We start from the raw sequence: 23,184 nt of genomic DNA, 5'->3' as shown, positions 1-23,184 counted from the left end.
CAGGCAATCATTCAGGAGGCTGAAAGAACACTAGTAAGACTGCATCCCAAGAAGTCACCAAGGCACATAATAAATTATCCAACTTTAAGGAAAAGGAGAAAATCATGAGAGCAGCTAGGGAAAAATAAGTAATCACATATAAAGGTTCTCAAATAAGAATATGCTCAAACCTATCAGCAGAAACTATGAAGAAGAAGAGAGAGTGGAGTAACATAGTTCAAAAGTTGAAGGAAAACAATGAAAACCCAAGAACACTCTACCCAGCCAAATTATTGATCAAGAAAAATTGAGAAGTAAGAGTCTACCCAGACAAGGAAAAACTCAAAGAATACTTTAGAAGAAACCCAGACCTACAAAAGATCCTTGCCAACCCAGTTTGGGCAGAAGAACAACACTCATCAAGCATGAAAAAAAGACCACCACATAGAACAACCTCACCCAGAGGGCAAAAAAGATAAAACAGACCTCAAGATAGCATTGACTTAAACATGGAAAGATTTCCAAGGCTGCTGAGGTAAGCTTTAAAAAAAAAAGGCAAAAGGAGCATAGGGAAAAAGCTACAGTATACAAACATCCCTGAGATGAGGACCAGGTAATATGGCAGGGACCGGACCAGACCAAACACAGGGGTACACAATGTAGACAACTAAAATTGAGGTGGGAAAATGGGAAAAAAATAATAATAAAAAGAAAAGGGTAGCGGGGTTCCAGGGTACTAACCCACCCAAGGGGAGGGTATTGTTTGTGGCTCCACAGGGAAAGAGGGACCAGACTTCAACTTTGTGTTCCAAGATGTGAGTGCAACATTTTGGCATGGAGTAGGAAACCAGTGGAGAGGTCTGGAGGGTCGACCCCAACCCCAACGACTAAGTGAACACCTGCCCCTCCCCTCCGAATAATTTATTTCAAAGGACAGCACTGAATCTACAGCTCCGTAAGAGGGACATATCTGATCAGAGCACAAGGGAACAGATGAAAGGGGAGGAGGAGAGAGTGGAGCGCATCATGGCCCACCAAGCCATGAAGTCAATATTCCCAATTGAAGCAGCCAGTCAACAGAGAGGACCACATGGCCGGACCCACTAGGAGACATGACGCCCCTCACTGACCCATAGCTCTGCAAGGGCCAACACCGGAGGCACAGTGTGGGAATTTGTGCCCGATCTGGGTTGGGGTCTCCATGTTCTTCTGAGCTGACCACTTTGCCCTTCAAAAACCACCGTTTGGACATTTCCATTTAGAAGGCCCCCCCCAAGATGCTGAGAGAGGTATCGCCGAGATTACGGATCTGCAGCCATGCACTGATTGCACAGACATGTATAAACACATTTTGATTGCCATAAAAATCATGCATGTATAAACTATTAGCATAGATGTTTGCATATTTGTAGCAAATTTTTTTCCACTAACCCTCATATGTGATTCACTAGAGAAGCCAGACTAAGACAAAAGCCAACTTTGATTTCCTGGGAAACTTCTCTTACCTAGAAGGTTTACTTCTGTACTAGATCAAATTTACATCTCAAATTAACAATGTTCTCTTTACATGAATGTAGAAATTGTTACATCCCAAATAATAGGACAGATCTTATATACTGAGTGTTCAACAAAACACACCCTCTAATTTTCTTGAAATGTCACTGGTTTTATGACCTTTTACTAGGTTGAACCTGCTTAATTGATGCTTAGGTATCATAGGTTAAGAATTCCTCTAAACACAGGAAAATATCACTGTTCATAACTGTTTGCAAACGGCTGCCACAGGTAGTGCACCTTGTCTTTTATTTTTAAGGGATCTTATGTATTCATGTGCATCAATGCAATAATCATTCTACTGAGTTAAATATGAAAGTAAGTGTTCCTTCTCAAGTCAGTAGGGTATAAAAATCGAGTGTGTGTGTATATATATATATATATATATATATATATATATATATATATATATATATATATATATATATATATATATATATATAATTTTATTGGTGCTCGTACAACTCATATCAAAACCCATACATGCATCCATTGTGTCAAGAACTTTTGTACATTTGTTGCCCTCATCATTCTCAAAACATTTGCTTTCTACTTGAGCCCTTAATATCAGCTCCTCATTTCTGCCCCCCCTCCCTCCCCACTCCCTCCCTCATGAACCCTGATAATTTATAAATTATTATTATTTGTCATATCTTACACTGTCCAACATCTCCCTTTACCCGCTTTTCTGTTGTCCATCCCCTAGGGAGGAGGTTATATGTAGATCCTTGTATTCGGTTCCCTCTTTCGAACCCACCCTCCCTCTACCCTCCCAGTATCGCCACTCTCACCACTGGTCCTGAAGGGATCATCCGTCCTGGATTCCCTGTCTCCAGTTCCTACCTGTACCAATGTACATCCTCCAGTCCAGCTGGAATTTTTTATCTTCATTTTCAGAACCTCACAGGGGCATTTCTACCCTGTCCTACATGGTCACTAAGAGTTGGAATTAACTTGATGGCAGTGAGTTTGGGGTAATTTTTGGTCTAGGGTAAAGTATATAGGACTTTGTGACATTCTCAGATACAAACAAACTCATTAGTTACAGATTTATTTGATCTAACAGGGTGGTTGGCTCTGACTAACCTTGATATGACTACCCAACTCCCATGGGAATAAGCAATACAAACACAACTTCATTTGTGAAGTAAAAATTATTTATTTTAATTACAACACTTACATGGATTAATAAGCCTTGTGTTGGAAAACTATTAGCTTAAACCACTGATTTACAAAATGGTTATATATAATTATCCCTTTTCTATTACTGTATATGGTGTACTTAAAATTAAATTAGGATCAGTTATCATTAATTAATTTTTATAACTATATTCTCTGAGAAATTAAACAGGACTAGGAGAAATCGAACACAGTTTATCTTTATATCATTTTGTATTTGCTGCATCACCACAATTGTCTCTTAAGTATTTTGATTTTCTTCATTTTAATTCTTCCGCTGTCTCTCTTCTAGTCCAAGGGTGTTTGAGTCCATTCCAAGGTACTTGGAAATGGCAAGCATCAGTTTTTTAGGTGCAAAACTATAGAAAAAGCAAAGAAAAAAGATCTGACTACAATGGGAGTCAAAGAAACTTCTTGGAACAGACTTGAGTTCAGATTTCAGAAAGGGTGGATTGAAGTGGTCCACGCTGTGCATGTCACCACATGGATCCCCACCCAGAGCTACTCATCACCCTCTTTAGGGGACTTTACATTTGCTTGTACTCTGAACCATTTGAAAATTTGAAACCCCTAAGCTCAGGCCACCATATGCCTCCATTTACTGAGTTCTGAGGAAAGACCATCGAACCTTATTTACTAGACTCACAAATGGCAGAAAACAGGAGAAAGAAAACCAGGCCAATTCAGAAGAATATCTGGGGACAGGGCCCAGGTCTCAGTAGTTTTGGATGTTTCTGGAGGGACTGCTGGACCTGGCCACAGAGCAGAAGCACTGCCTTCATTGTGAAGAACAGGAACTGTGCCTTCAGCTGAGTTCTATACAGCAGCTCTTTTATGCTCAATTAAACTCAAGTTAACAGTTTACTCTATGGGTTATATACTCATTGTATGCTAGGCACCTGAGAATGGGGCACTGTACAATTAGAATAAGTTTTATGCAAGTCACTATGGGTGTGGTGACTAAGAGCATGGAGAGCTTAAGCCCAGGAACCAGAAACTTTGTTTTAGAACTTTGATTCAGCATTTACATGTTTAACCTGACAAAAAGTGCTTATCCTGTCTAAACCTCAGATCCTCTATCACAGAGGGGATGAGAACAGCTCAGCCTCTAATAGTCTGGAAGGCTAACTGGGACACCGTGCATGCCATTCTCTCATGTCCTGTGGGTGCTAGGAGTTGTTTTTTTTCATCTCAAGAGAATATGTTGAACTTCGGACAAATCAATCCAAGAATATGCTGGAGCCCATAATACAGATTTTGCAAGGAGGTCCAAGGGCTGTTTCAGGAAATGAAATGAGGAACTTGCCAAATACCCTTGATATTTATTTGCCAGTATACTCAAGCCTTTTGTCCTTTATTTTCAAGACAGAAATCTACTTAGACACACAAAAAAGAATCCCATCCCCAATAAGTTGATTCTGACTTATAAAATTTCCTTGCCTTTAATCTTTATAGAAGTACTTCACTAAACCTTTCTTCCATGGGAGTGTTGAATGGGTTAGATGTGCCAGAGTTTAACTTAGTAGGTTCGTGGATACTGTTAGTACCATACAGGCATTTTACAAGTATACATTAATGAAAACAAAACAATTAATGCAAAATAATTTATGTACCTTTTTATTCAGAGCCAAACACAAATAACATGTACTCTGAAAGGGCTAACCAAGCACTGAGAAGGAAATATGTTAATAGTTCAAGGACAATTTATTGGATCATTGTAAGTTATGCTTTGCTTACTTCAGACACTGAAAATATAAAATACTTGTTTAGGCCTTTCAATATGCAAGTTTGAAAAAAAATTTTAAAACGCTTCTTTCGAGGCAAAAGAGATAACATTAATTAGGTATTTTGTTTATCGTATATACTCAAGTATAAGCCGATCTGAATATCAGCCAAGGCACGTAATTTTACCACAATAATGGTATTAAAATGTGCTGAAAAAACTCAGTTTATACATGAGTATATAAAGTATTAAGCAAAGGGATAGAAGTAAGTCATTGATTATTCACTTACTATTTAATCATCAGAGCAATATACAAAGTCTTCGGAATCAATGCATAAAAATCTTCCTCTAAAATAGCATTTACAGTTGTTTGAGCTACATACTCTCTATCCAATAAGGGAAGTAGAAATGGGTTCCTGGAACGACATTAGCAAAAAGCCATTTATTTGCTGTCATCATTAGCACCAAATTTTAAATTCAGAAATTGAGTTATAAAGGTAACTCTAAATAGTTAAACCGAATTTAAATAGTAGAGTCTGTTTTCTCTTTTTCTCCATGACCAATACAGAAGTCAGTGCTTACATATGCAATTTCCTACAATGAACTCTGATCTAGCTGACATTTTGCTATGTGATGGACATGTGAGAGATATTGCTTGTACATTTTTTGTAACTTTCTTCCCTTGTTGTGTCTCTGAAACCAAACGATGGCTTACTATGGACAAGCAAAATGGCAAAAAATAATTTTAATAACAAAAGAAAATTTTCCCTTGAGCATATAGTATACCTTTATTTTAGGCAACCAATTTAGTAGAAATAGAGTTAATAATATTAATTCCAGCACATCAACAGGCATTAAAATGCATACAGATATACATAAGGTTCCCATATGGTATAGCCTTTAAAAATGCTATGACTATAAATTATGCTTGCAAATAACTCTGTCTCAATTTGTTCTTGCAATCTTGATCAAATTTTCATAGCTGAATGTTGGCAATGAGTCTTTATATTTATCCTCTTAAAAGTTCTGTATAGCTAGATCCTAAAAAGACTCCAGTATTCATTTAAAATAGAATCTGAAGAGAACTTCTAGCAAGGTGGCACCCAGGTAAGCAGCTTGCCTGGAGACCAGCTTTCATGGTGATCAGTGAATTCACCAAATAGACCTAGTGGGGACCTAGTGGGGAATTCAGGAAAGGAAAAGAGGGACCAGACCTGAACCTGATGCACCAAGCCTTGCAGGCAACATACCAGCTCGAAGCAGGGAACTAACAGACAGATCTGTGGGGCTGGCTTCTATTCCAGCTACATGGATCCCCACCCCCCACCCCCAGAAGAATGAAGTTACAGCCCTGAGAGGGTGGCAGGTCTGCCAGACCTCATGGGAGGAAACTAAGATGGAGGGAGATCAAGAGCGAAAGCGAGAGCAAGAACAGCATCCTGGCCCACCAAACTTCAAGAATGCCAGTACACAGAGAGAACTACAGGATCAGACTCACCACCAGACATGACATCCCCTTACTGATTCACAGTGCTACAGGGTGCAACACCAGAGACACAGTGCAGAAACTGTACCCTGTCTGACCACTCCCCACACCAGGGTGAAAGAAGGGAGTGCAACAGATGGATTTAGCCTCTACTCAAGTCCTCCCTCAACAAAAGAACCTTTTGTTCTAATAACCTGGTGCTCTGTGAGACTCACCTTTCCAACCCTAGTTTATAAAATGGGTTTATAAGCTATTGTGGTGAAGAAAGCTATTACAATATATAGCATCTGGGGTCTTATAGGCTTGAAGTTAAATAAGCGGCCATCTAGCAAGGAAGCAACAAAGCCCACACCAACTCGTGTGATTATGAGGTCTTAACAGGATCAGGTATAAAGCATCAGAAGACCCAAAACAAATAACCATTTTGATGCAAACAAGAGGGGTCCGAAGGTAAACCCAAAGCCCATCTGTAGAAAACTGGACAGCCCCTCACAGAAGGTCACAAGGAAGGGACAAGGCAGCCAGGGTGCAGCATAGCACCAACAAAACACACAACATCCCTCTAGTTCCTTAATGCTACCTCCACCCACTGTCATAACCTCAGTTCTAGCTTACAAATCTGGCTAGACCAGAGCGTGTAAACTACACTGGTACAGGTAAGAGCGCTCGACACACAGAGGCCAGGACAGATAAATCCCTCAGGACCAATAATAAGAGTAGAGATACCACAATAGTAGAAGGTAGGTGGGGGTGAAAAGAGGAAGAAGTGGGAGCCAATTGCAATGATCAACATACAACCCCCGAGGGAGACAAACAATGGAAATGTGGGTGAAGGGAGACAGTGGACAGTGTAAAATATGAAAATAAAAATAATTTCTAAATCATCAAGGGTTCATTGGGGGGGCATGGGGAAGAAGAGTCAACACCAAGGGCTCAAGAAGAAAGAAAATGTTTTAGAAATGATGATGGCAACATATGTACAAATGTGCTCGATACAATTGATATATGGCTTGTTATAAGAGCTGTAAGCGCCCCCAATAAAATAATTTATTAAAATCCAAAATAAATGAAAATATTGGGGGGGAATGTTACACAACAGAAAAATAATTAAATAAAATAAATAAAAATAGAATCTACAGATCATTGTTTCTTTCATCCTCAATCATTTCAAGATAATTGATTTTTCTTTTTCTGAAGATTAAAATGTATATAAATTTCTTTTGTTTACTTTCTGTGTACTGAGGGACCTTAAGTTTACAAAAGTTATTAGTTAACAGCACTGCCTTCACGGAATATCATGCCACCTCTTTTTGGCTGTTCACATTTCATCTCTCATGTTGCTTTTGACATTACCATTCCAGAGAGGCTAACATGATGCTAAGTTGTCTGAAAACATTTCTTATTGTATCACTGGACTGCATGATTTTTTGTATTATTTGAAACACCTTGTGCTTCTTTTGATTGTGCTCTATATGCAGGTAAACTTTCTTACTTGTCTTTCCTATTTAATTCTTGAGCTTGTTGATTACCCTATTTAGATGTTTTCGTAAATGTATTTCTTTCAAATTTCCTAGAAGTGTATTCCCAAGAATATAATATTTTTCTTTCCACCAATTTCTTTTATCTCATATGGATTTATTATTTTTACTTATATTTATTATTTATAATTTCAAACATATCAAAGTATACTGAAGAGTAGTATCCTAGTAATGGCTTAGTAATTGAGTCCTTGATCACAATATATGCCCCTGCTAGGCAAGCATCAAGCAACTCACTCGGAGTTAGTGTACTCAGTGGCATCGTCACCTGGTCACAGTGAATTTTTTTGTAGAAGGAGTTTCACTCAAACATCATTTTTTGTGATGGCCAATTTAAGAGAACAGCTAGTGAGTGGCTGTGAAATTTTGTTTACTGCTTGAGAAAAAAATACCACAGAAACTGTTGTGATGTTGAACACAGTTTACAAGGACAGCACTACGGGAAAAACAAGTGCACTGGTGGTTTTCTCGTTTCAAAAAATGAGAAATGTCTATCAATGACAAACCTCATTCTGGATGTCTGTCAACTTTCCAAGCAGATGAAAATGTTGACTTGTAGTATATTTGAAATTCGTTCCACCAGGTCAGACTATCAACCAAGCTTTCTATTTAGAGGTTCGGTAAAGATTGTATAACACTGTGTAACAAAAGAGGCCTGGTTTGTGGCAGATAGGGGACTGCTAATGCCACCACAACAATGCACCTGTTCATGCAGCCATTTCAGTTCACCGGTTTGGGGCAAAAAACAGCATGCCTTGCTTGCCCCATGCACCTTACTCACCTAACCTTGCTCTGTGAGACTTCTTTTAGTTTCTACGAATGAAGAGAGAGATTAAAGGACAACAATTTGACAAAGTAGAAGAGATGAAGGGAAAAAAAGGGAAGTGCTTTCTGTCAGCCAGAGGAGTTTGAAAAATGTTTCCAAGAATGGAATCGCAGATTTAACAAAATCTGTGACTCCTCCAGATCTCTGCCCTGCTCATGGGTCTCCAGCCAGCTCTGGATCTCCGGCTAGCAGCAACATGTGCTTGATTTTCTGATCTCACCATGGGAGCCCAGACTGGGTGATTCTGCATGGGTGCCATCTTTGTGGAAGACCTTTATATATCATATTAAGAAGATTCATGTCATCATAACCACAATAAATTTCAGAATTCATTGTATTTTCAAATAACCTCTGACATTGTTGTGGCTGTTGTTGTTTGGTGTCATCAAGTCAGTTCTGACTCATGCTGACCCTGTACACATCTGAAGGAAACAGTCCCCAAGCCTGTGCCATTCTTGCAATTATAGTTGTCTGAACCATGTGTCAATCCATTTTGGTGAGAGTCTTCTTTTGCCCTGCGCTTCTGCTTGACATGTTGTCCCTCTCCAGCACTTGGATTTCTGGCAGTTCTCTTTTTCTATACTGCTGCGTCTTTTTCAGTCATCTTCAACAAATTTTTTTTCTTGTGTGTTTGATAATTCATGCATTCTGTTAGATCACCATTCTTCTGAATAGGCATAAATATTGACCTCTTTTAGTTGTCCAATCAGAAAGCTGTCTTCTAAATATCTTAGCATAGGTTAGTTTTCCAACAATGCTTTTAGTGCTGCTTTTACTTCTTCCATTCATAGTACTGATTATTAATGATCATATGCTACCTCTTGTAATGACAACAGATTGATGTATTTTGGTACAGTGACTGTATATTCAGTTTACTTTCTTTTGATTATCTATCTATCTATGAGTATACAGATTATTTTCTTTGCCAGATAAAATCTACCATTGAGCATTTCTAATTAAATTTCTTTTAAGTTTTTATTGTTTTAACTTAATCATTTACATTGGTTGTTATTTTTATGGTTTCTCTCTTCATCAGTATTTTATGGGATGCTGTAATCACACGCCTTTTGAAAATTCTTTAAGCACTGATTCCTTTATCAGGGATGGAGAACAGCTGGTCCTCAGGCTGTGGACGGCCATTGAAATGATCAAAACCAAATAACACTATATGCCTCACCAAGAGAAGCAATTCTAGCTATCACGTTAAGGGATGAGTTAACTAAATGTTTTAACAGTATCTCCTGTGAATGATGTTATGAATATCCAAATGAGATCAGCTTTTGGTAACAGTTCTGGGGAAGGAGTGGCAGGTGCCATAGCAGATCATGGAGCAGACTAAGGAGCAGACCAAGCAACTCAGGTAGAAGGTGAAGCTTCCAAAAAGAACAGACCTAAAGCAGAAGAAACTTGAAGTTCCTGGAAAGGGCCCCTGACCACAGTGGAATGAAGAAATCGTGTGAAAAATAAGTTGTTCTACTGCTGAAGCCAAAGTGGGTGAACAAGTAAATGTGGTGAAGAAAGCTGACGGTGCCCGGCTATCAAAAGAGATAGTGACTGGGGTCTTAAAGGCTTGAAGGTGAACAAGCGGCCATCTAGCTCAGAAGCAACAAAGTCCACATGGAAGAACACACCAGCCTGTGTGATCAAGTGGTCCCAAAGGGATCAGTTATCAGGCATCAAAGAACAAAAAAATCATATCATTGGCTGCAGACCTCCATGATAGGATCGCTGAAGACAAATGGTGCATAAGCAAATGTGGTGAAGAAAGCTGATGGTGCCCGGCTATCAAAAGAGATAGTGTCTGGGGTCTTAAAGGCTTGAAGGTGAACAAGCGGCCATCTAGCTCAGAAGCAAAAAAAACCCACATGGAAGAAGCACACCAACCAGTGCGATCACGAGGTGCCAAATGGGCCAGGTATAAGGCATCATGCAAAAAATATATATATATATATATATATATGTATGTGTGTGTGTGTGTGTGTGTATATATACACACACACACACACATACATATATATATATGTATATATGGTGTATATATATATATACCATATTGAATGAAGGGGGAAGTGCAAAGTGGAGACCCAAGGCCCAAGTGTTGGACACTGGAGATCCCCTCATAGAGGGGTTTAGGAGAGGAGATGGGTCAGTCAGGGTGCGAGGTAGTACTGCTGAAGAACACAGCTTTCCCCCAGATCCTGGATGCTTCCTCCCCCCAAGTACCATGATCCGAATTCTACCTTGTAGCGCTGGATAGGGCAGAGGTTGTACACTGGTACATATGGGGGCTGGAGGCACAGGGAATCCAGGGTGGATGATACCTTCAGGACCAAGGGTGTGAGGGGCGATGCTGGGAGAGTGGAGGGTGAGTGGGTTAGAAAGGGGGAACTGATTACAAGGATCCACATGTGACCTCCTCCCTGAGAGAGGGACGGCAGAGAAGGAGGGGAAGGGAGACTCCGGATAGGGCAAGATATGACAAAATAACAATGTATAAATTACCAAGGACACATGTAGAAGGGGGGAGTGGAGAGGGAGGGAGAGGGAAAAAAAGAGGACCTAATGCAAAGGGCTTAAGTGGAGAGCAAATGCTTTGAGAATGATTGGGGCAGGGAATGTACGGATGTGCTTTATACAATTGATGTATGTATATGTATGGATTGTGATAAGAGTTGTATGAGCCCCTAATAGAATGTAAAAAAAAAAAGAAAATGATTAGGGCAAAGAATGTACAGTTGTGCTTTATACAATTGATGTATGTATATGTATGGATTGTGTTAAGAGTTGTATGAGCCCCTAATTTAAAAAAAGCTGATTCTTCAAAAAAAGAAGTTGTTCTTTGAGAATGACGTGATAATGACCATTGATTCCATTCCTATTTAAATATCTGGATTCTCTGCTACAACATCTGTTGCCACATATAGTTAGAATGAGGTGTTGTTTTTGGAGCATGCTCTATATTTAAGAATAAACATTTTTTAAAAAGGAAGAAGAAGAAATCATACGGTGGTTCAGCTCTTCTCAGCAAGCCATTTCTATCTTTGCTGTGATAGGATACGATAGGTCAGAGTGAACTCAGTCCAAAATCCTGCCAGAGCTACTCCTCAGTCTTTGTTATTCCCTAATTTCTGTACCACCTGGAATTAAAGCAACTCATCTTGGGGGGGGGATCAAAATTGCCTTTGGGAGAAAACAATTCTCCACACTGAAATCTATGAACATATTTATAATGATTGCTTTGAAGTTTGTCTGCTAAATCCAGCATCAGATTTAATTGAGGTACATTGAAAGGGGCAAGGAGTTTCTAGTCTTTAAAGATAGCTTTGACCCTGACTTCTTCTCGGCACTATGGAATAGACTGAAGGCAATAAGGAATTCATGAATCACTGTTGGTCTCAGTTAAACTGCCCCTATGGATCAGAACCTAGTTGGCAGGAAATAGTGCCACACCACTCAGTATGGATCGTCTGTTGCCTACAGTGTGGGAGGATAGAGACTGTTGATGTTCACTGTCTTGCAGCCTAACCAAAACTCATCTTTCCACTCTAGCAAGCTCAGGAGATGGAAGCTGCCTTTCTGTTGTTGCTCCTACAGAGGCATCTCTCTACAGCAGATACCTGTTGCAAAGAAGAACTTCAGTCTTCACCAACAACGTCTTGTGAATCTTCCCTGTTTAGGGTGAGTTCAAGGTGGAAGAACAAGTGCTGTCTGGCTGCTACTAGCCTCTCATTTTGGCCTTCCACAGCCTGGAATTGTGGACAGTGTGCTCTACTGATGGTCACTTGCTTCCCAAACACCCAGAATAGTTATTCTACACCAAACGCTTGATTTCCAAGCCTACTGAAATAGCCTTATTCTAGAAGGCACAGTTCTGGGGTGAGAGTGAGGTCTCCAAATCCAATGTGTGGTTTCCCATGCTCCTACCCAGTTTCCATTGATTCTGATCAATAAATGCTTTTAAATTTGTTGCAATCTCTTTGATCAATCTCTGGAGATTTTGAATGATTTTCTTGGTTCATTTTAACTAGCTTATTAGTTGTCTTTCAGGAGCAGAGGTTTCCATAAGCTCCTCATACTACTCTTATAAAAGTTTCATTCCCGCTTTGTGCTCTGCCCACTCTTTACACAGTATCATTTTGACCCTTTGTGTTTAGTTTTAAATGGATAGCTCTAATAAACAGAACAGCCTTGCTGCCTTTTAGGCAGAATTTTTGATGGCTGCTTCTCTCTCCTACAAGTATAACTGTTTCGCGCTACTTCGGATCATGCCAGTCCTCCTTTGCTGACAAACATAACTACTTAAAACATATAACAAGTTTACACTTTCAATGTAATTTACTAATTGACTGTTTTGTGGAAAATACCTCATATCTAATTTTTACCCTGAGTTTGACTGTTTCATACCAAAATATAACTCCCGCTACATGAACCAATATTACACAATATTTTACTTTGGGGGGTTATTTGTTCTTCAGTATCTTTTTAAGAGAAGAATTTATCTTCTAAACACCACAAGTACTGTAACCACTGCTTAGTACTAATTTTCTTTTTACATTGTAGTATTATTACAACCTTTTTCACCATACTATATACTTTTAAATTATTATTTAAATTTAATGCATTTATTAACATAATATTATTATATTTTTATTTTATGAATTGGGAAATCAACTTTTTCTCATTTCTTTTACTGTCTGTATTTCAGAGCCTCAAAATGATAAGACAATAATTCATAGAGATTGTATGGTTATTTGAAGAGCAAAGGTTATTATACATTTTTACTTACTTGGTTGTACAGCCCTCAAACATTCCAGTTGTGAGGAAATATGGACAAATTATGGTAGTTTTTATTTTATTTTTCTCATTCATATTTAATTCAAATAATAGAGACTCTAAAACTCCACAGGCTGCAAATTTACTTGCACTGTAATCTAAGACAAAAGGAAGAGCCATGAGTAATAGAGCTTGATAAATTAATTCTGAAACCTATTTTATAATTGGAGCCCTAAAAATGGAAACTTTTTTCAGGCTTGTCCTTGATGACATGATTGTTAAAATTATTTATATTGCCAAACAATCCACTCTTACATCTTCACACTATAATATATACTAAACACCACATTAGAGATTAACTTGATTATAAAGCTCTCTTTGAAAAACCAAAGAATATACTTATTGTCTCATTTGTCTTCTTGATTAAGAGAATCTGAGGTAATTCCCATCATGTGTTTATTTTGTACTAGGTGGGAATTCCAATCTTGAATTTACTCTGTACAAGATGGAAATTACCTCAATTTCTCCTAACCAAGAAGACCAATGAGTCAATAGGTATATTGGCTTTAAAAAGAGCTTTATAACCAAGTTATTCTGTAACTTTAGTATATATTGTAGTATGAAGATGAAAGAGTGGAGTGTTTGGTTATACAAATAATTTTAACTATAATTTCACCAAGGACAAGTCTGAAAAAGAAAGGTTCCATTGAAAGAAACTGGGGTGATAAAAACTGAGTTAATCAAAATAAAATGGAAATTGCCACGGTTTCTCTGATCCTAGGAGAAAAATAAGTCCAATAGTCTTTGGTTTTAAAAAGAGGTGAGTATTCCCCTTTACCACTACCATTAAAAACAAAGAAAAATGAAGGACATGCTGGCATTATAAATAGTGCCAAATAGACCAAAGATTTATACTTGATGTGGGAAGAACCCTTTACTTTGTAAGTATCCCTAATTCTGAATATCAGATACTGGAAGCACAGACACACAAGGTGAGGCAAACTACTCACCTGTTAATCTAGTACAACCGAATAATCCTGCTGCACTTGAAATACAGACCAAGTGCCCACGGTTGGCTTCAATCATGGCGGGAAGAAAGGCTTTATACGTCTAGAAGATATAAATATATGTATCAATATTTTATTCAATCATTTTATTTTTTCAGTAAGAATCTGGTGTATTTCTTAGTTCATTGAATTAATACTGGCTAGTGGACTACAGATTGGGCTCTCTCTGAAAAGTCATCAGTTCAAAACCATCAGCAGCTCCAAGAGATAAAGATGAAATGGTTTACTTCTATGAAGAGTTTAAATTGTATGATATTGAAATATATGCCAAAAAGCTATTTTTAAAATATTTTAAATCATTGGAATCAGCTACTGACAGAGCTAAGTTAATAATATCAACTTTGGGGGGGGGGTGATTAAAGCGGCTAATATAGCTAAACATGTGAAATTGTTAACCAAGAAACAAAGAAGCCAGACCATCGAAGAGATTGAAGAATTACTGTTAATTTGGATAAATCAGAAACAACTTGAGGGAGATAGTGCATCTGAGACACTGATATGTGAGAAGGTTAAAAGCCTCCATAGTGAATTTCTCAATGTAATTTGGGGGCCTCAGATTAGTTATTTGATTTTTCCATTGTTCCTTATGGGAAAAATATGTTCAGTTCTCAAACTTGTCTGTATTCAAACATGAATTTAGAGTTAATTGAGTATGACAACTGAGGTACCACTGCCCTTCTGGTGGTAGGAAAATGGGGCGGAGCAACCACTTATTAGGGGAGGGCTAAGCTTACAACAGTTATATAGAACCCAAGGGGGAGAATATGCCTGGTTCTATATTCCTAATTGTATGTTTTTAACCTACTTTCTGTCTAGACCTTGGTGACCCAGGCCATTTGCTTCAGACTACTGGGACTTTAGACTTTTCCCTAGAGGGGCACAGCATCCCTCATAGGCCACATCAGAAGGACTTGTGGAAACTCCACTAAGTGAACTAGGCTTTACCTCGAGCTCACCTGTAGCCCCTGGACTTAAGACTGAAATTCTCTAATATGTGAAGAAGCAGATGATTGCTATCCCAAGGTTATAGAGCCAACTGATGTTGGACTCTGATCGATTGTGCCTTTAGGGTGCCCAATAAATGGTAGGCCGGTTCTGCCATATATGTCCTATTTCTTTTCTTTTATTATTATTTTTAAAACATTTTATTAGGGACTCATACAACTCTTATCACAATCCATACATGTACATACATCAATTGTGTAAAGCACATCTGTACATTCTTTGCCCTCATCATTTTCAAAGCATTTGCTCTCCACTTAAGCCCTTAGCATCAGGTCCTCTCTTTTTTCCCCTCCCTCCCCGCTTCCCTCTCCCTCATGAGCCCTTGATAATTTACAAATTATTATTTTGTCATATCTTGCCCTATCCAGCATCTCCCTTCACCCCCTTTTCTATTGTCCATCCCCCCAGGGAGGAGGTCACATGTAGATCCTTATAATTGGTTTCCTCTTTCCAATACCCCTCACACCGCTGGTCCTGAAGTTATCATCCGCCGTGGATTCCCTGTGCCTCCAGCTCCTATCTGTACCAGTGTACAACCTCTGCTCTATCCAGACTTGCAAGGCAGAATTCGGATCATGGTAGTTGGGGGGGAGGAAGCATTTAGGAACTGGAGGAAAACTGTATTCTTCAGTGGTGCTACATCGCACCCTGACTGACTCATCTCCTCCCCTAGACCACTCTGCTAGGGGATCTCCAGTGGCCGACAAATGGGCCTTGGGTCTCCACTCTGCACCTCCCCCTTCATTCACTATGGTAAGATTTTTTTTTTCTGGTGAGTCCTCATACCTGATCCCTTCGACATCTCATGATCACACAGGCTGGTGTTCTTCTTCCATGTGGGCTTTGTTGCTTCTGAGCTAGATGGCCGCTTGTTTACCTTAAAGCCTCTAAGACCCCAAACATATTTCACACTTGATCTTAGCCAAAAGGCTGAGAAGCGATTGACCCCAGACATATTTCAATGACATCTTTGTTTTATTATGATATATATTAATCTGGTAGGCATGGCTCTGACACTGTCAGTGAATATTATTCAAAGTTTTGCCTATCTCTAACTCCATTATTTATGTAAGCAATAGCAAAGTTTTTACCTATCACTAATCTCATTATTAGTGTCTAGTCACTTAAGGGTTTAACCTGTACAAGTCAAGATTTTATGTACTTTTTATTGCTGTTGGGGCTTTTTGTTGGTAGTGTTTTGTATATTTTTCTGTATATGGAATTGAGGATAAGTAAATCTATAGAGATGGTGTCTTTATTAATGGCTCCTTGGAGGTATGACAGAGGGGGTGGGGGGGGGAAATAGGGAGCTAATAACCATGAATTCAAAAAGATGAAATTGTTCTAAAATTGATAGTGGTAATTATTGTACAACTTTTTAAGATATGATTGAACTATTGAATTATGTGATATGTGGATTATGTGCCAATAAAACTGTTTTTTAAAAAGTACTTTAGCATTATAAAACATTTACAGTCTAAGAAACTCACAGGAAAAGTTATACTCTGCTCAGTAGGGTTTCTATGAGTTGGAATGACTTGATTGGAGTGACAGTGAGAACTAGACTAAGAAAAATTATCTGCAGGCACCAAGTAATTGTGTTAGACAGTTAGACAGTTTAGACCCATGGGTGGGTGGGGTAGGAGTGGGGACTTGGAATGGAACCTGATATTTTGGATAAGAAATTGATCAGAAAACAACTCTACAGAAGTGACTCGAAGGTTAAGGGAAGGACTCACAAGTTAAGCGGAACAGAGGGATTATAAAAAGGAAACCCAGCAGAGGTGCCAGGGATTCAGACTGTTCCGATTGAACATCTGTAATGTATACTGAATCTTTCCTAGACCTTACTGGCCCTCTGTGCTCTCACTTTCAATAAACATGTCTGTGTTTTGCTGTGTGCTATGTCTCCTGACCCAAATTCCTACTCCCAAGAAGACTAAGCAATGAGGATGCAAACCAATTTGGGACCCACTGTCACAAATGCAGAGACATGTTTAAAAATATTTTGTTTGGACTAAGGCTCTGCATGTACATACTGGAACTTACTTTTGACAATATTTTTGACTTACTGTTGTAAGTTTCATAATCACGAATAAGAGGAAATTTTAAAGGAAAAACATTTACCCAGAAATGTGACAAGGTATTTATGAGCAATGATTTTTCTGCCATATGATCCGGAATATCAAGGAACATTTTTCCTGTCACCATTCCAGCATTGTTAATGAGGATAGTCACATCACCAACTTCTTCTTTAACCTGAACAGAGGAAAGCAAACAACAATTAATTTGAAGCACCATATTTTCCCCGCTTTATTTCAATTAGAAGTAGACATTTACTTTGCACTTTGTATGTGGAAAATTGGTAATGTTAAAGTAACTATGATTAAATATATTTTTTAAAAACCACTTTGATGCTTAGATTTTCTAATTTCCTTTTTAAAAATCTAGATGCTTTTAATAGAAATGACCTATTGTTGAAATATTCCACTACTTGCTATTTCAATTTTGTCCTTGACCTTTAATTCAGGGTCAGTATGATTAGTAATGTTATAAGAGGGGGACCATGAATGTCTTCCTCAGATGGTATTTAGGTCTTCCATCAGCAAGCCAAGGATTGACAAATACTCTTCTTGGGCCACCTTTAAAATCCTCTGGGAGTGAAATGGTAGAGGATCTATTGCATTTCCTCTGTTGGTTGGCCGTTTGGCAGGAAGGCATCCTAACTTCTATTTGCTCTCTCTAGATGTCTGTGATACAGTACATTATGTCTAAAAGGTTGCCACAAAGCTAATAATTACCCGTGGCAATTATTTCCTTGAGTTTCACAGCTGTGATTGTGAAACTTATTCTAAGTAATGTTATTGTTCTGAGAACTTGCTGTTGAGTTCAACTATGTTGAGTTCCTACCTCACCTATTTTCATTATCCACAACCCAATCTGCCATATTCGGGGGGGGGGGGTGCTTCCAAATAATGGTTTCCTCTAGTTTACTATTTCTTTCAAGTTTCATATCGATAGATGACACTGATAAAGCAGGTCCAGAGGGAAGACATGAAATGTACTTAATAAACAACTACTGTCCTCTCCAGTTAAACTGGCTCCTCTGCCTGAAATAACAAGGGCTTTGAACTAGTACTTTCCAGTTCAACCCCATGAGGAAAAGGGCTATTTTCATTTCCATCTGGATAATACTGAGTCAGAATCTATAATTTTTTTAAAAATCCTTCTTATTTATAGATATCCAGGTGATTCTTAGGTATTCTGATTAAACAAAGCCATCAAAATATGAAGTTATTGTTATTTGATATAAATATTGTTATGTATACATAAGAATCACATAAGTATTTTGTTAAAATGTAGATTCTGAATTATTGTACTTGAGTGGAAGGCAAATTCTCAGCAGGGGATTGAAACCGAATGAACCAGCTTAAAGCCATAGATAAAGCGATATATTTTTTGTTTCCAAAAAGAGGCACTACCTACTGTGATTGGGGTTTGTAAGTTCTGGTACATTCACTGATATGTGCCATTCAAGTGGTATGCTATGGGGATACCAGGCAGATCTTGTTGCTAATGTAGTAGATGAGAGCTAGCTATACAAGGAGAAGTTAATATTGCGGAGCTGACTTTGAACTGAGGCATTAGATTCCTCTACTTTGCAGAGAGGCAGGGTAAAGGAAAGCATCCATGAGATGTATACGAAAGATATTCCATTGGCTTCAGGAAAGAATGAACAAGGGCTAACTCTTAGACCAATGAGGGCTATGGCGCCAAGACCATTAACACACAAGGAGATGGAATATTTAGCATAAGAAAGCGCTGAATACTTAAGATACACCTAGAGTGGTCGGATCCCCATAGCCCTCTCTAAGATACTCTCGGATACTCTAAGGACACCAAAACCAAGGGGACTTATAGGGAGGCCGTGGAATTTCATTTCCACTGCAACGGTCAGAAATAATTAGGAAAATATTATCCCAATTTATAAGTGATGAGCCAGAGGTTCTGAGAAATCAATGTTTTGTCATATGACATGTGACTTTTGAAGAAAATAACAGCAATATATACTCTATTTATATTTATCATCTTGGGAATGTGACATACTATTCTCTAGTCAAAACGATTATGAGAAACAAGAAAACAAACCTCATGAAGCTACGCCTGCACATGCATGCACACACTGAGATATTAATGATAGGTCATTGGGAATAAAATGAAAATCTGGTAATCTCTAGCATCTGGGGTCTTAAAGACTTGAAGGTAAACAAGTGGCCAGCTAGCTCAGAAGCAACAAAGCCCACATGGAAGAAGCACACCAGCCTGTGTGATCATGAGGTGTTGAAGGGATCAGGTATCATCAGAACAAAAAATCATATCATTGTGAATGAGGGGGAAGTGCGGAGTAGAGACCCAAAGCCCATTTGTAGGCCACTGGACATCTCCTTACAGAAGGGTCTCGGTGAGGAGACAAGCCAGTCAGGGTGCAATGTAGCAACAATGAAACATACAACTTACCTCTAGTTCCTAAATGCTTCCTCCCCACCTCCTATCATGATCCCAATTCTACCTTACAAATCTGGTTAGACCAGAGGATGTACACTGGTACAGATAGGAACTGGAAACACAGGGAATCCAGGATGGATGATCCCTTCAGGACCAGTGGTGAGAGTGGCAATACAGGGAGAGTAGAGGAAGGGAGGGTAGGTTAGAAAGGGGGAACCGATTATAAGGATCTACATGTGATCTCCTACCTGGGGGGTGGACAACAGAAAAGTGGGTGAAGGCCAAGAGATGTCAGACAGTGGAAGATATAACAAAATAATAATTTATAAATTATCAAGGGTTCATGAGGGAGGGGGGAGCAGGGAGGGAGGGAAAAAATGAGGAGTTGATGCCAGGGGCTTAAGTTGAGAGCAGATGTTTTGAGAATGATGAGGGCAATGAATGTACAGATGTGCTTTACACAATTGATGTATGTATGGATTGTGATAAGAGTTGTATGAGCCCCTAATAAAATAATTTTTAAATAAAAATAAAATCTGGTTATCGCAATAAAAATATTTATTTGTTAACTAGACTTTTATGTTGGAAATTTAAACATTAGAATATGCCATTGCTATTAAAATGACCCATGATTTCAGGAGTTTGGATAATGCCTGGAATTAGTTGAAATTTTTATAGATAAGAACTAAGAAGCCCAGGTTTTGAGAGTTTGTCTAACACACTTTGGACATTTTAGCAGCTTTATAATATTGGACAAGTTGTTCCTTAGTTCCTGCATTTGTAGACGGGAATGACATTAACGATATACATCTACTATGATTGTGTTTTATTGTTCTTATATATGAAGGGCTTAGGTTTATAACTATGCAAAATTTCAGCATTGTTGTTAAAGAACATGATCTAGACACAGGAAAGGTTGACTCTTATTAACATAGTATTTAGCATGATTTAGTGGCAAATTCAAGCAAATATTAGTAAGCTAAGCCTAAGAGGAATTTGAATCTAGAAATATACTAAATGTTTTATTGTTTGTAGCCTAACTACATAACAACACTGAGTATGCAACAGAATAAAGAAAAGAAAGCAAAATATAAAGTTTAAGTGATCTCGAAGACATAGTTCAAGTCTTTTACTTTGCAGGTGAAGAAACTTGAAACTATAGAGAAATGGCTTGGCAAAAAGTATACAACCAATTTGTGGCAGAGATAGGTTGGAGTCCAAGTTTTATTCAGGTTTTTTTCTTGATAGGAAATCAGTTGCCATAATCATAATAATAACAGTTGAGCAATTATGGGCTCAGAAGGCTTTTTGAATTCTTAATTGTATTGTCTGGTGTCTTCCCCATTATGGAAGACACAGGTAAGATTCCTTATATGCAGACTTAACAGGAGGAAGCCTTTAGCATGCTCATAATAACCTTCTCTCGTTCTTTCATTATCAAAATGCATACCAAATACAGTATTATTCTTTGATGTAAAATCAAATCCAGCTTACCTGGTTAGCAACACTGTAGACCTCTTGCCTGTTACCACAGTCACAAGTATAGGTGAATACTTTCACACCACTGTTTTCCTGGACTTGTCTCCTTGTTTCCATGTTGCCTTCTTCATTAATGTCCCAGAGAACTAAAACAGCTCCAAGTTGGGCAAATTTTATGGCCAGCTGTCTCCCGAGTCCACTCCCAGCTCCTGTTATAAGTATAATTTCTCCAGCAACACTTTTTTTTCTCTTTGAAATTATCATGTAAACTAAAGATTCTGAAAGGTAATATAGAGTTTTTCCCAAGATCTGTAGAGTGTCCAGAATTTTTTCCATTTCAATTAAGTGACGAATGATATATCCTAATAACAAAAAAGGTAACTTAAAAATCAACTGCATTATAACAAAATTACGATGTACATAAATCTTTTAGTATTCATCTTTGAGACAGTGGTTTCCTAATCTATGTATTTTAGCAACGACTGTGAAAATAGCTGAATTCTTTTTTCCTTGTAGAAATTATTTTTATTTATTACTGTAAATAGATCTTCACAATCAAAGTTGTCTTTTTACCATCTGTGTTCTGTTAACGTGAAATAAAATTGTAGTTATAAGCAAAAGTTGGTTGCATAGGGAACAATTGTATATTCCATTGAACAGAAATCAAAGAATTATTTGCTTTAAAATGCAGGATTTTGTTTGCTACATAGCCTTTTCATCATGCAATTAGAATATAAAAATTTTAATTTAAAAATGTGAAAATTGCTTGTGCTGTTGGAACTTTAGAGAGTTGGATTCTCTAAGCTTCTTAAAGAAAAAGCAAAGAGATCTATGACGTATGTGTTCCCTGCAAGAGGGAATTTAGATTTACAGGTACATGAAAATCATGTACCAGACGCCTCCATGGGATTCTGCAGCACACCTTACCCAGTGCTCCTCAGAGCCTCAACTGACAGCTTTTGAAGAGTCCTGGTAAGTATCTATCTCACTTCCCCACATCATGGAAGTACAGATTTGCACATATGCATAACATGATGATAGAATTAGATCTCTAAATTTCGGTTCCAATTCACCTTGTCGATACCAGTAGTATGCAGGCAGTAAGGCTCCTCAAAGAGATGCAGACGCAAAAAATATATATCCACTGGCTTTGGAGGTAGATGAGGAAAAACAAAAGCACAGATCAGCGTTGCTAGAATCAGTAAGGATGTTAAACCGCCGACAATTCAGTTGATCCTCTTCTGTGTCATCAAATCGCTGCCCTTTCCTGTCCCTCTTCGTTCTTGGCTGAAGTCTCTCAGAACCTGAATGGGGGTCTGGGGTCCGTTGTCCAGGCCACTGGTGCGTTAGGTCCTGGCAGTGAAGTTCTCCAAGTTTGTCTTTCTGCACTCTCCCCCAGCCACTCCAGAGCACGCCAGCTTGCTCCCGAGTCTTAGGTCCCCTTACTGGGCACACTGTCCCTGCGCTCCGGGCGGCTGAGGGAAGCCTGTGGCAGAGGCAGGTGGGGCCGCTCAGGCCAAGGGGGACCAGGGCGCGCTGCCCTGGTCACACTCCACACTCGGCAGCCCTGGGTGCCCACACGCGGGGAGTCCTCCCCTGCCCGCCGCGCCTCGGGTCCCGGCTCCAGGACGCTGTGAATTCTTCAATTATATAAACAACTTTCTGTTAACCATAACCTTTCCCAACTTGGCCTGAAGGTAGGGCAGCATGACAGTTAATTCCCAGCACTGTGTGTCTGAAAAGCAAAGACCTTAGATTCTTCGTCTGGTCATTCTTTTTTAGTATAGAAATATGTCTGATGATATTATAATTAATAGAAATTTGATTTTCATCAGGCAGTTGATCAATAATATGGAAAAACGATTGTAGTACAGAGACATTTTTGTACTTTTTACCTGATCCTCACAATATCCCTCTGAGGCGAGTCAAACCAAGCATTATGATCACTGTTTCATAGTGAGGCCACAAAGATTCAACTGCCCACATTTACACAGCTGTCTCATGAAATAGACAATGCCAAGAACAAGAGCAGCCGTGCAGCCCGTGGCCTTTCCCATCCTAGCAGGCTG

The 23,184-nt window shown here is 38.8% G+C and overlaps 1 protein-coding gene across 1 annotated transcript; it reads right to left on the bottom strand.

Annotated features, from left to right (window-relative positions):
- Positions 1 to 4,724: 4,724 nt before the first annotated feature.
- SDR16C5 (short chain dehydrogenase/reductase family 16C member 5) lies at positions 4,725 to 21,451 on the bottom strand. Its single transcript, XM_075550683.1, has 5 exons — positions 21,131 to 21,451; positions 17,258 to 17,389; positions 14,069 to 14,168; positions 13,072 to 13,216; positions 4,725 to 4,851 (listed from the first exon to the last, which is right to left on the bottom strand). Exons 1-5 carry the CDS (start codon positions 21,449 to 21,451, stop codon positions 4,725 to 4,727), a joined length of 825 nt encoding a protein of 274 aa, XP_075406798.1.
- Between the last annotated feature and the right edge of the window lie 1,733 nt (positions 21,452 to 23,184).

This window comes from Tenrec ecaudatus, chromosome 5 (assembly GCF_050624435.1).
Source record: "Tenrec ecaudatus isolate mTenEca1 chromosome 5, mTenEca1.hap1, whole genome shotgun sequence".
Lineage (NCBI taxonomy): Eukaryota > Metazoa > Chordata > Mammalia > Afrosoricida > Tenrecidae > Tenrec > Tenrec ecaudatus.
The sequence above is the reverse complement of the archived record's forward strand: the minus strand, read 5'-3'. Positions and strand labels throughout refer to the sequence as shown.

Bases quoted from the DNA above. Each gene is read 5' to 3' on its own strand.
- SDR16C5 (XM_075550683.1), bottom strand. From the start codon at position 21,451: ATGGAAAAAATTCTGGACACTCTACAGATCTTGGGAAAAACTCTATAT. The intron at 13,217-14,068 runs GTGAGTAGTTTG...CTTTTGTCTTAG, and splicing joins CGGTTGTACTAGATTAACAG to ATTACAGTGCAAGTAAATTT. The intron at 4,852-13,071 runs GTAAGTAAAAAT...ATGTCGTTCCAG, and splicing joins TTTGAGGGCTGTACAACCAA to GAACCCATTTCTACTTCCCT.